Source organism: Entelurus aequoreus, linkage group LG07 (assembly GCF_033978785.1).
Source record: "Entelurus aequoreus isolate RoL-2023_Sb linkage group LG07, RoL_Eaeq_v1.1, whole genome shotgun sequence".
Taxonomy (NCBI): Eukaryota; Metazoa; Chordata; class Actinopteri; order Syngnathiformes; family Syngnathidae; genus Entelurus; species Entelurus aequoreus.
Genome location: NC_084737.1, coordinates 47,965,661 through 47,981,186, shown reverse-complemented (window position 1 = coordinate 47,981,186; position 15,526 = coordinate 47,965,661). Strand labels below are relative to the sequence as shown.

Genomic DNA, 15,526 nt, shown 5'->3' with positions numbered 1-15,526 from the left:
GGCAGGATGCTGCAAATGCAAAGTTCACCAGAACAGTTAATAGCGTGTACACAGGAGACCTGTGTAGGAATAAAAGTCTAACATATAATTATAATAATAATAATACTTTCGACACCAAACAAACATAAATAGCAACCTTTGAAAAAACAAAATGTAAATTTACCAAATTCTGGTTAGATTTTTTTTTTTAATTCCAAATGTTTATATGGAAAACTGCTGAACAAATGTTTCCTTTAGAAGACAATACAACAGTACACTGTAAAGTTACTCCTCCTCTTCCCCAGGGCCTTACGCACTCAGTCAGTCTATCTATAATTTCCCTCTCTCAATGGCACTTCTATAACTGGTCATGTTTACTGAAATGATTGTTTTTCGTTAACAAGAACATTTGCTAAATCTAAACAGACAGGCTGTTGAGCTTTTAGAGCTCAAGCATATTCAAATCTCTGGTGTCAGTAACACTGTTCACATCAATCACCACTCAAGCAAAGGGCAGAGCATTAAATATCTTTGATGTAGAGCAGGGATGCCCAGAGAGAGGCCCTCAGACCAAAATGGCTAACTAGGGGCCATCTATCAAATGTAATGATTTCCACTACCTTATGGCGTTACGGGGCTAAATTCCTCAATCACAGTGATGCTGGCACTCTTAGAATCACTGTTTGGCCCACGACTCATTTTAACTTGGGCCCTTAGAGGCAAAACGTTTGTAAGCACAGCAGAAAATACAAACTCCATAAATTGAGGTCTGAGCCAAATCTCTTGGCTGTGATGTGAATGTGTTAACAATATTTTCCAAGTGCTGCCACAACTATCAGCGATATAGAAAAAATATGGGCTGTCAATTTTTTAAACCAGATTAATCACATTCTCGAGCTGTGATTAATCATAATTGACCACAGCTAGGTTATTACTTGCATATTTAAAATTTGCTTAAGAAAATACCCCAATATTTGGATACAAATGCAATTTTGTTTTCAGACTGTAATCAAACCACATTTTTAAATGTTTTACTGAACTGCAAGTCATTAATTTGCTTAAAACTTGTTGACAGTAGGTATAGTAAGAATTAAGAGCACATTTGGAAAGTATTTGCAATAATAAAGAAAACAAAATACAGACAGTAAACACACCCATAAACAACTTTACATAGTGCAGTATTTACGTCTACATTCACTTGTCCTTTAATAAAGAAAGAGACACGTCATAGAATAATATTTGCATATTTTAGATAAGGGGTTTTCCAAACTTTTTCCACTGAGGGCCACACACGGAAAAATTAAAGCATGTGGGGGCCATTTTGATATTTTTCATTTTCAAACCATAACAAAATATATGGATTTTTTATTTATTTTACCTTTAGGGGTCCCGGAGACCATAAAGGGTCTCAGTCATTAAAATGTTAAAAATAAGTCAGATTATTATTTTTTTAAAATTATTTAACGCTTACAGTAAATCTCTATATCAACTTCAAGTTGATATAAAGTAATACAAATAAAAAAAAAATGTTTTATGGCTTTTCTGTCAAAAACAACTTAGTTTTTTTTATAGTAAAACTGAAATATGCAGTATTTAGTAATTAGAGCCCTAAAAGATCAATAATGCAGGACACCATTGATTTTAATTATTTCATATTTTTGAGTAATCACAGTGAAAAGATAAATAAAAAATCACTAAATATATTTGGGATCCAAAAGTTGCCCCACTCATAAAGTGATACATTTTTTATTAGGTTTTTCTTTTACTTTCAACACTTAAGTTACGAGATCAACTTCAGATATATCTGTCGATTTTATGCTGGAACAATTATTTTGTTTGTTTTATGCGCTTTTGTCAAAGAAAACTTTGATGTTTTTATATGGCTACTACACAATATATGCAATATTTACCACATAAAACATTTTAAAGTGAAATATTTGAAGTAATTGGAGCCCTGAAAATAATTCATTATAATATGGATTTTTTGTCATTATTTTTTTTTTTTTGAGCAATGGCAAAAAAAATAAAAATAAAGAAAGACAAAAGAAAAAAAAACAGCCTGCATGGCAGCTTTTGTGTCAACATTGCAACTTTTTCTCGTTAGATTTCACCTCATTCCACTTTTTTTAATGTTCTTTTTTATTTTTACAATAGTATTTCTGGAATGTGTGGCAGGCCGGTAAACAATTAGCTGCGGGCCGCAAATGGCCCCCGAGCCGCACTTTGGACACCCCTGCTTTAGATGCATTAAAAACATCCATACATCTTCTTCTTCCGCTTATCCGAGGTTGGGTCACGGGGGTAGCAGCCTAAGCCGAGAAGCCCAGACTTCTCTCTCCTCAGCCACTTTGTCCAGCTCCTTCCGAGGAATCCCAAGGCGTTCCCAGGCCACGTTTGGCCCACGGCCCATTTTCACTTGGGCCCTTAGAGGCAAAAAGTTTGCAATGTGTCCTTGGATTTCTCTGTGCCCGAACCACCTCATCTGGCTCCTCTCGATGTGGAGGAGCTGCAAAATTCATTTAATGCTTTTGATACTCAGTGGCCTTGTGGTTAGAGTGTCCGCCCTGAGATCGGTAGGTTGTGAGTTCAAACCCCCGTTGAGTCATACCAAAGACTATAAAAATGGAACCCATTACCTCCCTGCTTGGCTCTCAGCATCAAGGGTTGGAATTGGGGGTTAAATCACCAAAATGATTCCCGGGCGCGGCCACGGCTGCTGCTCACTGCTCTCCTCATCTCCCAAGGGGTGATCAAGGGTAATGGGTCAAATGCATAGAATAATTCCGCCACACTTAGTGTGTGTGTGTGACTATCATTGGTACTTTAACTTTAACTGAATGCTCTGCGGGAAACCTGTATGTGCTATTTTCAACTTGTTGTGCGCCGATGATGAGAAAGTTTGTAGCTGCAATGCCAACACATTACCTCAGTTTTATCTTAAGTTCCATCGGATTGTTTTTAAGTTAAATTGGCCGCCCCTTATCACTCATCTTAGAACCGTGTAACAATAGGCGCCGCCTTCCGGGTTTACGTGCAGTCAACACAAATAATGATACATTTTGCTTCATTTATTATAACGCGATATTTTTTTTAATTAATCACGTGCGTTAACATTGACAGCGCTAAAAAAAAAAATCTAATCGAGCTAAACAGTCTTTCCATCTTAATATAAGGTCCAACCCCATAACGTGCTATATGATAAAAGGGGCCTGCATTCAATGCTTATGTTCAAGGTCATGGGTAAGCTGAAGCCTAACTATGCTGACTTTGGGCAAGAGGTATAGTACACTGCAGTGCTCGCAAGTCAATTACAGGCAGGGCAATTCGGTGTACCGTTTTGGAGATTGAATGATGATGACCTATGAGGAATTTTATATTTTCTGACTTATGTTGTTACAATGTTGAATGCTTGTGTTAAACAATGTCAACGCATCAAATCATAAGGTTAATGCTTTTTAGCCTTAGCTTGCACACAGATAGACATACTTATTTGGACACTAGGTCAAGCTGTCACAGACAGAGCTTAGGCTGTGAAGAAACATTTTAAAAAAGTCAAGACAACGTATTATTCTCATCTAATTTGGCATGTGCATAATAACACTGACATGTGACATGCAGTGACATAAATACTGTCAAAAGCACCTTTTATACACAAAGTTGAATAGATCGGAGTGAGTGCAGGTGTACCTAATGTTGTGACCGGATGAATTTGTGTTTATTTTTGACCGTGTCTGGAAAAAAAAAGCGGTGACGACTAAAATATATATATGAAAACAGTGTACGATTTAAAAAGATAAATAATTATACTTTTGGAGCGATTGCATGGTTACACTTGCAATCTGGGAACACCTCCAGAATTGAACATCTTGCAGAGAAACTCTAAAAACGTGTTAATAAAACTGACTGTGGAGCAAAATCTACACCTAAGAATATCCATTTTGTATTATCTGGACCACAAGAAAGTGTTTAAAAGTAGATTAAAATCATAATAGGTCGCCTTTACTGATACACACTGATTATAAGGTGACTCAATATACCAGAAAAGCTTTACTGAAGTGTAATAATATGGAATAATGACAACATCCCCAGTATTCAAACAGGCCTTTATAGTAGTAAAGTATCGTTTAAGCAAATCAAAAAGTGTAAATCATTAAGATTCATGAAGATATTGAATACAATTAAATGAATGTAGTTACAAGGTGTGATCTGGTCTGAAAGCATTCCTTTGCGTTGGTTTAATTGACTCTTTTATATACAGCAGTATTCTGATCTATTTTTGCAATTTAAATCTTTTCATTTGAGCGCCAGGTGTTGGGTTATCCATAGAGCACTGTTCACAAACCCATCAGACTCAGCATCCACATTGGACAGGGAGTGGTTGTTTCCTGGATACATCAGTAAACTATACACGCCAGAGAATGAGAGAATGAACAAGTGAGACAGTCAATGAAACTCGTATCTGATAGAACATACAAAACTGGTCATTAGAGCTGCTTACCGGACTGGGATCTGCTTTGTTTTCAAAGCTCTGTAATATTCAATTCCTTGTTTGTGGGGCACACGCTTGTCCTCTTCTCCCAATAGGAGTAAGACAGGTGTCTGCACCTGGATCAGAGTAATAATAGACAGAATATATGAATTATCACACACAGAAAACATTAACAGACACACAAAACATGCTCATACTTGTGGGATATGTTTGATTGGAGACTTGTCCAACATTTGTTCCCAAATCGCAGGCTCATACAGAACATCTGTAACATAGTCAAAGCCAGCCTCAAACATACACCTGCCAAGAAACAAAGGCGTGAGAGGAAAAAAAGTGTTGTTTCATTGACCACAGAACATGATGTTTTGCTGTGTGCTAAAGACAGTAACATTAACAAGGAGGTCAAGCTGTACCAGTCTGGGATGTCTGTGCAGCCAACCATGGAGGCCAAATTGACGACAGGGTTGAGGACTACACAAGCCTTGTAGAAATCGGGATATTGGCCAATGAGATGACAGGCTAAGAAACCACCGTGGGAACCGCCCATAACTGCAAGCTTCTGTCTATCGAACACATCACCTTTGAGAACACTTTCAACTGCAAACTGGTCGAGAAAAAACATGAACACACCAGGTTAGACAACATAAATAACTGTGGAGAACTTTATCATTGATACTGTCAACCTGTCATAATTACACGATATAGGGTTTCCAGGTAAAATCATTTGAATGAGAAATAACCTTTTGGGAAAACAAACCACAAGACCACAACAACATATAACTTGAAATCAAAAAGCATGTACTGTTAAGTACTTATAAGATAAGATAAACTGTTTTAATCCCCTCAAAGGGGATTTAATTTTGTTTTTACTTGAACATCTTTGACGTCTTGAGTGCCAACATTGCCAGGCAATGACAGGATATTGTCTTGGCCAAATCCGAGTGAGCCACGATAGTTCACTGAAAGTAAGCAAAAAAAAAAACATGGATTTCTGTAATTATTAGTAATTATTACCTATTTATAGTATCAGTGCTAAATATCAAAGTGAGCAACAGGACTGTTGTAGGTTAAATTACTGGACTACATAAAAAAACGAAACAGTCTGTGACTATTGGAGCAAGTATAGATAACATGGCGGATTTGAAATTACCTAATAATATAGCAAAGCCCACTTTGCAGAGCACACCGGCAGACAGAAGCCAGTCAGCTACGATCACTGAGTGTGGACCACCTAAAAAAAAAACGGAAGTTAAATACAGATGCTTCCAAAATGTTTTCATTGTTGTAAACGAAAATGTCAACCTGAGCTATATTATACATGCATTATCAATAAATAATTATTCATGCATTATGAATCAATTGAAGCCCTAGACTAGTATGTGTGTACATTCAGAAAGGGACAATTAAGAATACTCTTTCATGGAAAAAAAATAATTTCCCCCCCAAAAATACCCATTGTATAATTACATAATATTTATTTACATATGTCTAACAGGTGAAAAGTAATTCAGAGTAAGATGTTTTATTGCATGCTTATTGCAGATTGACCGGTATTTGGCATTTTGATGTATATTGTATCGGCCTCCTTTTGTCTGTATTTTTTTTTACCACTACAACAGCAGATACAATATACACACAAAATAGCAGTAATTCATATTTTATAAAATAAATCATTAGTCAAGTCGATATTTATAGAAACTGCTCCAGCACCAGCTCGTTTGCCCTGCTTGTGAAGAGTTGCCTTTTTTTATCCACTGCAGCGCTAACGCAGCTACGATCCTGACCCGCTGAATTAGATACATATAATAACGTTGTTGATGAAATCCCCTGATGTTGTTTGGCGCTAAATCAACAACAACAGTAGCGCCGCGTTAAACATCTTGTCGCTACTGGTCCGACTTTTCTTCAAAAATAATATTAAACAGAAAACTTAAAGCGTTGTCCAGCTGTTTACGGACGTATCCTGTTCATGTTTAAATAACTTTTACTGCAAAATAATACTGGCTCTAAATATCGGCTTCCTTGAATACTACGGTAATAATCGGTATCGGCCATGAAAAAAACATATCGGTGGATCTCTAGTGCTTACAGACAATGTTTGATGTTTTTTTAAGTGTGCAGGAATAAGGTGCACGTGGCTTTCGGTATACGTGACCTGATTGTGCAAAATTTGGGACTGACTAATCATTGCTAAAATAACCACGTTCTCTGTTTTGTTTCCTCAGCTAAATTATTAAGAATCAAATAATAAAAACTTGACCAACCGTGAGGATACACAATAAGAGGCAGCTTCACATCATCTTTCAACTCCTTTGGTTTAATCAGCAAAGCTTCGAAGTCGAGGCCAGCTGAAAAAAAGAAAACAATTCAATTATGGAAGTCCTCTCTCAAATTAAAGCTAAAAGTCTGCAGTTATAGCACATCTTGTTGTTTCATTTAATTTCAAATCCATTGTAGTGGTGTATATTTACACATAGATAAACACCCAATAATAACGATATAAACTATCAAAATGTATTGGTTGGAGGAAAAAAACGGTGGCCGCGTATGTTTTGCTCTATTTTTCAATTGTTGCTGCTTATTGTGTACAACGTACTTTGTTAAGAATTTTTCAAAAGTCCAGAGACTTTTTCCAGTCCTTTCAAAGGACTGTCCTCTTATATTTTGTAGATCGCTGTCCGCGGGTATATCTCTGATATATCAAAGTACGTCCACATTGCTCATGCTGCCTCTGATCCAGACAGTCCCGTGCGTACTGCTTACGTCATCACAACATCTGGTATCGGCAGCGCTGTTTTGGTGATTTAAGTATTTTTTTGTCCACCGAATTTTAGGTGTATATGTGTATATATATATATATATTAGGGCTGTGAATCTTCGGGTGTCCCACGATTCGATTCAATATCGATTCTTGGGGTCACGATTCGATTCAAAATCAATTTTTTTTTCAATTCAACACGATTCTCGATTCAAAAACGATTTTTTCCCGATTCAAAAGGATTCTCTATCCATTCAATACATAGGATTTCAGCAGGATCTACCCCAGTCTGCTGACATGCAAGCAGAGTAGTAGATTTTTGTAAAAAGCTTTTATAATTGTAAAGGACAATGTTTTATCAACTGATTGCAATAATGTAAATTAGTTTTAACTATTAAATGAACCAAAAATATGACTTATTTTATCTTTGTGAAAATATTGGACACAGTGTGTTGTCAAGCTTATGAGATGCGATGCAAGTGTAAGCCACTGTGACACTATAGTTCTTTTTTTTAAATAAATGTCTAATTATAATGTCAATGAGGGATTTTTAATCACTGCTATGTTGAAATTGTAACTAATATTGATACTGTTGTTGATAATATTCATTTTTGTTGCACTACTTTTGGTTTGTTCTGTGTCGTGTTTGTGTCTCCTCTCAATTGCTCTGTTTATTGCAGTTCTGAGTGTTGCTGGGTCGGGTTTGGTTTTGGAATTGGATTGCATTGTTATGGTATTGCTGTGTATTGTTTTGTTGGATTGATTAATAAAAAAAATAATTAAAAAATTTGATTAAAATAAATAAATACATTTTAAAAAATGAGAATCTATTCTGAATCGCACAATGTGAGAATCGCGATTCGAATTCGAATCGATTTTTTCCCACACCCCTAATATATATATATATATATATATATATATATATACGGTACACATACATATACACATACTGTATATACACACAAATATGTATCTCCAATGTGTATGTTCGTGTGTTATAATGCTCATTGCTCCCATGATTTGTGAACACACCGTGTTGGCAGAGAATGAGGGAGTGTTGTGTTTCTGGGAGTGAAGCACAAAGACGGTTGGAATTGGGCTGGTTATTAGCATAAAATTGGCAATAAAAGTTAAAGAGAGCGTCAGACTTTGTGTCTTTTTCTGGATGCTACAATACATTACTTTAATGATTTTTCACATTAAAAAAAACCCTAATGTTTAAGGTGTGGCGATATATATTTTGCCGTGGCGGTGCGCCACGATCAAATAAATTAAGAGGAAACCCTGATAACTATCTGCAGATCTTTCAAACAAAATAAATACAGTATATTAATTTAGGCTGTAAATTTAAGAGAATAATAATCTAATAACTGAATTATTAAATCACGATTATTCTGAAACGTGTACATTTTGAGAGAAATTGAAAGGAGAATGATATATGCTAGAATGATACAGAGAGGTGTGTAGTAACGCGCTACATTTACTGCGTTACCTTTACTTCAGTAACTTTTTGGATCAATTGTACTTGTCAGAGTAATTTTAAAACAACATACTTTTTACTTTTATGTGCATATTTTGGTGAAGAAGAAACGCTACTTTTGCTCCGTTACATTGAGTTTCATTCCTAATCATTACAATTATTTATATCACAATTTGGTATAATTCATTGACTAAGGCTTGCATCTTGTTTTGTTTTTTTAAGTCGCTCATGTGAGTTATACGCACACGCACAACCATCTACACAAATGGAACCAACCCATGTAAATTAACTTCATGATCTGTTGTTAAATAAGGAATAAAAACATGAGATAATGTTGCACCTTTCTAATGACACAAAGCAAAAAGTCTTTCTTGTCAAAGATGTCCCATAAACTGGCGGTCCGACAGCGAAGCTTATCCAAAACAGCTGACTATCATTGGCGCTGCTTGGCGCGTCGCAAAGCCCATTTGAATGCGTCTTTTTTGTCAATGTTGAGTAAAACTAGCAGTATATTTACATTCAAACATACAAGCCGTCCTCTTATAATGTGTTTTGATCCAACAAGGCAGTGCTGTTGAGCTTTGGAAATAACAGAGCACAACCATGATATCATCAGATGAGTACAAGTCTCTGTTTATGCTGTCTACACACATACGCTGAGCGGAGAGTTTTGGAAGTCTACACCTTGTCCAGCGTTTACAAACATCTGCGTTTTAAAGGACAAAAGTATGTGTTTGCATGTGGACAAGAGGCCTAAATGCAGAGATAAGTATGCCTTAATTAAGTATCTGTGCTCGTGTGGATATGGTCTCAAATAGCATTTTTTTGTATGTCTCTGATGAGCATAATAATCACAACTGTCATTTAAACACATTAAAACAATACCAACAACACCAAATAGCAGTGGAAAATACTTATCTGTTAGATCCAGAGCTTGAAATTTACTAGTGCTAGCTAATTAACATGTAGTGTTCTCTGCTTCTACGGTATTGATGTATTACTGTACTTATTGTCACATAGCTAAACAAGCTGAAATGACCACAATTTCCCCCTGGTGTACGAGGGCCAAGTACGTATAGCCAACAGTCACATTAGAGCTAATAGCATGGAAACTAGAACTTCACATATACTGTATGTTTGAAAACAGAAGAAACTGAATTATTTGACAAATCTAACTAATATAGTGCATAGAAACGTACAGACTGTAAAAACTGACATGACGTTAGACAAAGCAGCACACATCTTCAAGCGAGTAAACAAACATTTATATCATGTGCTGTCATCTGTGTCAGTAGAAATGTTCACATTTCTGCCTACGAGAATTCTACTTCTGACAGAGAAAACATGCTGCAGTAAATTGTATATGCGTTTTATGTTTTACGCACGCATGCACACACACATACACCTAGGGAAGGGTACCGTTAACATTTCAACCGTGACTGGTGCCGTATGGTCGAGGGGCCCCCGAATCGAACCCACATTGCTCAAGTGAAAGACCATCGTACTACTATTGAGCTAAAACACAGACAGTCTCCCGGACCGCCAACACTTGACTCAAAATGTACTGGCTTCTATTACACTTGCACGGACATGAACATGGAATGAAATGGGTAATATTTTTGCATTGTTGCTGTCCTGATGAGTGAAATCATGATTTTTTTTTCAAATTGTGTTTTTGGGCAAGGGGTTATTGAGGTTTGGGGTGAGGGACAAAAGCCCCTCAGCCCCAGGGTCACCCCTTTTAAGTCGGCCCTGCGTATGGTACCAGTTTTTGGTACTTTTGTGTATGAACATATGTTATCAAATATTAATTTCTTTAATAATAATATACCGGTAATTGTTTTTATTTGTGATTTAACAATGAGCTGAAAATAATGATGTTTTCTAGGTGTTAAATCTTTATTTTTTACTTCTGAGTCAAATTTATAAAATGTATTATTTAGTAGACTTTCCATGCATTTGCAATTCCAAGAAGTTAAATCATAGTACATACTAAAATATTTCTAAAACTCTCTTGAGACCGAGACAGGCATTGTAGTTCTGTATCGGCTGTGCATACAGTGTGTATCAGCTGACATTCACATACAGACCACGCCCTTTGGCTCTTCCTCACAGCTATGCTCGGATGTAAGAGAAACGGCTACAACTCAAGGAGAGAGTCCGCAAAATATCTTAATGGAGCCATGTTTCAATGAACACCATCGCCATTTGATTACCTGTACTCAAAACAAACTTTGCTTTTCAATTTTCATCTTTAGCGATCGGACATCATTGTTTAGAAGGCAGCGGCAGTGTTTCCTCCTCCCCGCCACGGTTCCATATTCCCCATCGTTTTTCCTCCTCTGCGCCGTTGTTTTCCCCAAGCCGCTTGTATTTTCACATCATCGGACAGATCAGCCGGTGAGGGAGCTCCCAACGACACAGGGACAACAGTGTGATTTTGAAATAACAGTGTCTTTGTCACTGCTCGTGAACAAGCAGCTGTTTAACATCCGCGCCAGTGCAGTTTTTGTCCAAAAGTCGCTATGGTGGTCAGTCCAACACAAACTTATTGCAGTCACACGATGCAGAATAAAAGATTACACTTAAACAACAACAACTGAATGGCATAACAAATGGCAGCAGCACAAGTAGTCAGGAGAGTAGCTCAACCAGAAGCGTGCAAATGCAATAAAGGTATCAAAATATGAAAATGTTTGGTTTTATGTGAATCGATACCCGGTAGTACCGAAGGAATTCAGTCGGTGCCTATGAAAGTACCGAATTCGGTACCCACTCCTACACACACCAACTACGGTTGTAGTCGAAGAACCAATAAAAAATTGCTACAAAATAAATCAAAAGTTACTCACAAGTTATTCGATAAATCAAGTAATTATTTTGATGACTACTTTTTACTATTACTTACCATATTATTCTAAAGTAACGGTACTCATACTTTAGTACAATTTTTTGGGTACTCTACCCACCTCTGATGATACATTAATTAAAGGGGAACTGCACTTTTTGGGAATTTTGCCTATCATTCACAATCATTATGAGAGGCATGACGACGGATGTTTTTTTTTTTTTTTTAAATACATTCTAAATATTAAATAAATGCGTCCAAAGTCCGCTTACAATGGAGTCTAGGGGAGCCACTCAATTCTGCCTATAAAGCCCTTAAAAAACATCCATACACCTCCATTAGGGTTTTATATACATGATGTAAGTGTATATGTAATGTAGTAACGGGAACATTTATAATAATATTTAATATTTACATATTTTGATCATTTTAAGCATATGGGGCACATTAATTTCAACAAAGCACAACGTTTCCTTTTTTTTTTCTTCATCACTTATTACTACTCACTGCAGACTTCATGAGAGTCAACAAACATAATAAAACATTTACTGTAAAAAGTCTGCTGTCATTAGGATGCCTACTCCTGGGATGTTCATATATATTACCATTTTGATGAAGAATGTCTGATAACCGGGTTGGGTGGGCGGCTGGAAGAAGCGCTTTTCGTGTCGTTCCAGGTCCTAATTGGCTGTCAAACTGCACCAACTTGTCGGATTACATCCTCAGCCATCTACTTTCCAGTTGAGAGGCATGATTTATGATCTACAATAAACTTCCAAGGAGCAGAGAAGCGAGGAAGCAGCAGACCACTCGATGATTTAACATAGGTACACCCAGTAGTGATCACGTCACCGCCATAAATAGTTTGTCTGCCTTAGCGCTTATAGCAACAATATCACTAATACTTGGTTAATATTCAAGTCACGAAATGTAATTGGAGTACTGTTGCTGCTTTTGAATGGTTATTTATTGGATTTTATGGGCGAAATAGAGGACCTCCTATTGGTTATGCTGTAAACTGACTTTTATTTATGTTTATTTAAATATTTAGAATGCATTAAAAAAAATTCATCCATCATCATATCTTTCATAATGATTGTGGACGATCGGCAAAATTCACAAAAAATGTGCAGTTCCCCTTTAAGGTAGCTTGCAATTTTACACTTACGGTATTGACTGTTTTCTTGCTCTGAGGGAGGAGTGAAAGTCAAGATCTGCCAATCGATTTCTGGCAATGGCTGAGATTCCTCCAGTGTAACCCAGACCACTTTCTCCTGAGAATCCCTGCCCGGAAGGAACCCCACCCTCTGGACAAAGAAGGGACATAGCATTAGAGGAAGCAAAACACAAATTAATAGCATATATCAATCTGACCTTTAACACGTTTGATCTTATTTATAATAAATTGATAGAAACTTGTCCCTGACATTTTTGAGAATCAATTAACATTAATTAACAAAAAAAAAACGCTTCGAACAACGCAACCAATGTATTATTATTTATCAAATCCTTTCGATATGCATACAACAAATAGCAGGGTCTCAGCATGTTTCAATAAGTCAAATTTAACACTTTTTAAGACCACAATGAAACAATTTCAAGACCATTTCGTATCGATACTGACAAAAAAGTACAAAGACGAAAGAAAATCAGGGGCCCAGAATGAATTGTAACTACTGTATACAAATTCATTGACTGCACTTTCACATTGGAAAACAAAATGTTTAACATTGCTTAAAACACCAGAAGCGTCTCTATTGTTAACTAATATTTGTTGAGACAATCCCTGTACAGTTGTACAGATGTTTTTGTGGCGTTTGAGCATCTTTTGGCATGGACTTGTACTGAACTTGCACTTTTAACATTTTACACACATAACTTGGCTTTGCTGTGGGCTTTCGTAATGTCTGTATAAATTCTGATCAGGCTGCACAGCATATTCATTAGTTTTGTTTAGTAGTTATGAATACTGCCCCTAAATATTTACCAAAACATTCATTAACATTTTATGCATTTGTTCCAAATGAATATCATATAATTTATATTACCTTTGATGGTCGTATGTAAGACTTTTTATGCAATTTTGAAAGAATTAAAGACGTCTTAAAAAGTCTTAAACCCAATAATTGGAATTTAAGGCCTTAATAACCCACGTTACACTGAAATACTTGAATAAAGATTGTGCGTCATGGATCCTACCAGACTTGGAGGGCAGTTTGGAGAAGCGCAGCTTGTCACTATCAGGTCTCTCTCTACAGTCAGCAAAGACCAGGAACCCATGTCAGAATCTACAGTTAAAGAGAAAACAACTATTACTGTTGATTACTGAGAGGGCCTTAAAAGGGAACTGCACTTTCTTAAAAATGTTGCCTATCGTTCACAATCATTATGAAAGACAAGACGACGGATGTATATATATGTTTTTGCATTCTAACTTGTGTATAAACCTAAATAAAAGTTTGCTTACAATGGAGCCAATAGGAAGTCCTCTATTCCGCCCATAAAAACCAATAAATAAACATCCAAATACCACCAACAATACTCCATTTATATTTTGTGACTTGAATATTAACCAAATATTAGTGAAATTGTTATTATAAGTGCTAACGCAGACATTTATAGCAGTGCCATGATCACAAGCTTATGTAGCTACGTTGACATCATCGACTGGTGTCTGGCTCGTCTCAGTGCTTGTGGAAGTTTATTCTAGATCATAAATCATGTCTTTCGCCTTGATAGTAGAAGGATGACGACATATTCCGACAAGTTGGTACACTTTGACAGCCAATTTAGACACGAAAGACACTTGGTTCCACCCCCCTTTTCTTCGCGAGGATTATGAGTCATTCTTCTTCTAAATGAGATTATAACAAGATTCTTTCAGTTGGCATCCTAATGACAGCAGACATTGTACAGTAAGTGATGTTTTATAATTTTTGATGGCTCTCATGAAGTCTGCAGTGAGTAGTAATCAGTGATGTTGTTGAAAAACAAAAGGCAAACATTGTGATGCGTTTTTTAAATTAATGAGCAAAATAGGTAAATATTAAATGTTATGATAAATGTGCCCGTTAATATATTACATATATACTTACAGCATGTATATTATACCTTAATGGAGGTGTTTGGCTGTTTTTAAGGGCTTCATAGGCAGAATAGCACAACTTCCATAGGCTCTATTGTAAGCAGACTTTTGATTGCATTTATTTACTATTTAGAATGCATAAAAATGTGTTCTTGTCTTACATAAGGATTAAAGATTAAAAAGATTAAAGTACCAATGATTGTCACACACACACTAGATGTGGTGAAATTTGTCCTCTGCATTTGTCCCATCCCCTTGGGGAGCAGTGGGCAGCAGCGGCGCCGCGCCCGGGAATCATTTTGGTGATTTAACCCCCAACTCCAACCCTTTGTTGCTGAGTGCCAAGCAGGGAGGTTATGGGTCCCATTTTTATAGTCTTTGGTATGACTCGGCTTGTGAATGGTAGGCAAAATTCCCCCCAAAAAGTGCAGTTCCCTTTTAAGTACTGGAGGTACTGTTTAATAATTATATCACAACATTTTATTTTGACATTAAACTATGAATGGGATGTACAGCAAGGTGCATTGCTTTTTAGTTACATATATTGAGGAAGAAGGAATTTTGTTGAAAACTATAAGATAGTCTTGTTCAACCTGAACAGAATAAGCAGTAGAAAACGAACACTCAAATATGTCACAAGCACATTTTCACATGCACAGAAATAACACTATTCTGCTGTGATATCAAGCTGCATATTGATTTAATGAACTATGTAAATGGATTATTATAGACATTTATGTATCTAACTGTATACATTGAACATTAGTATAAAAATATTTGATGACTCACTCGAAGTCAGAGAGGATACACTCTTTGTGTTTATATCCACCATCAGAAGCTCCTTCAAAATAGACAAAATAAGCCGTTATATAGAGGAAGAGCTGTAG

At 36.4% G+C, this 15,526-nt stretch overlaps 1 protein-coding gene across 3 annotated transcripts in view; it reads right to left on the bottom strand.

Annotated features, from left to right (window-relative positions):
• Positions 1–4,065: 4,065 nt before the first annotated feature.
• Positions 4,066–15,526, bottom strand: part of LOC133653938 (acylamino-acid-releasing enzyme-like) — a 38,373-nt gene continuing 26,912 nt past the window's right edge. For all 3 annotated transcript variants that reach the window (XM_062053787.1, XM_062053785.1, XM_062053786.1), the window contains exons 14-23: positions 15,429–15,480; positions 13,754–13,842; positions 12,723–12,861; positions 6,733–6,816; positions 5,619–5,699; positions 5,339–5,427; positions 4,882–5,072; positions 4,666–4,768; positions 4,478–4,584; positions 4,066–4,381 (exon numbers count right to left, since the gene is read on the bottom strand). In XM_062053787.1, the coding sequence (XP_061909771.1) occupies positions 4,273–4,381; positions 4,478–4,584; positions 4,666–4,768; positions 4,882–5,072; positions 5,339–5,427; positions 5,619–5,699; positions 6,733–6,816; positions 12,723–12,861; positions 13,754–13,842; positions 15,429–15,480 (1,044 nt within the window). In that variant the 3' untranslated portion in view covers positions 4,066–4,272. The remainder of the gene's footprint in view (positions 4,382–4,477; positions 4,585–4,665; positions 4,769–4,881; positions 5,073–5,338; positions 5,428–5,618; positions 5,700–6,732; positions 6,817–12,722; positions 12,862–13,753; positions 13,843–15,428; positions 15,481–15,526) is intronic.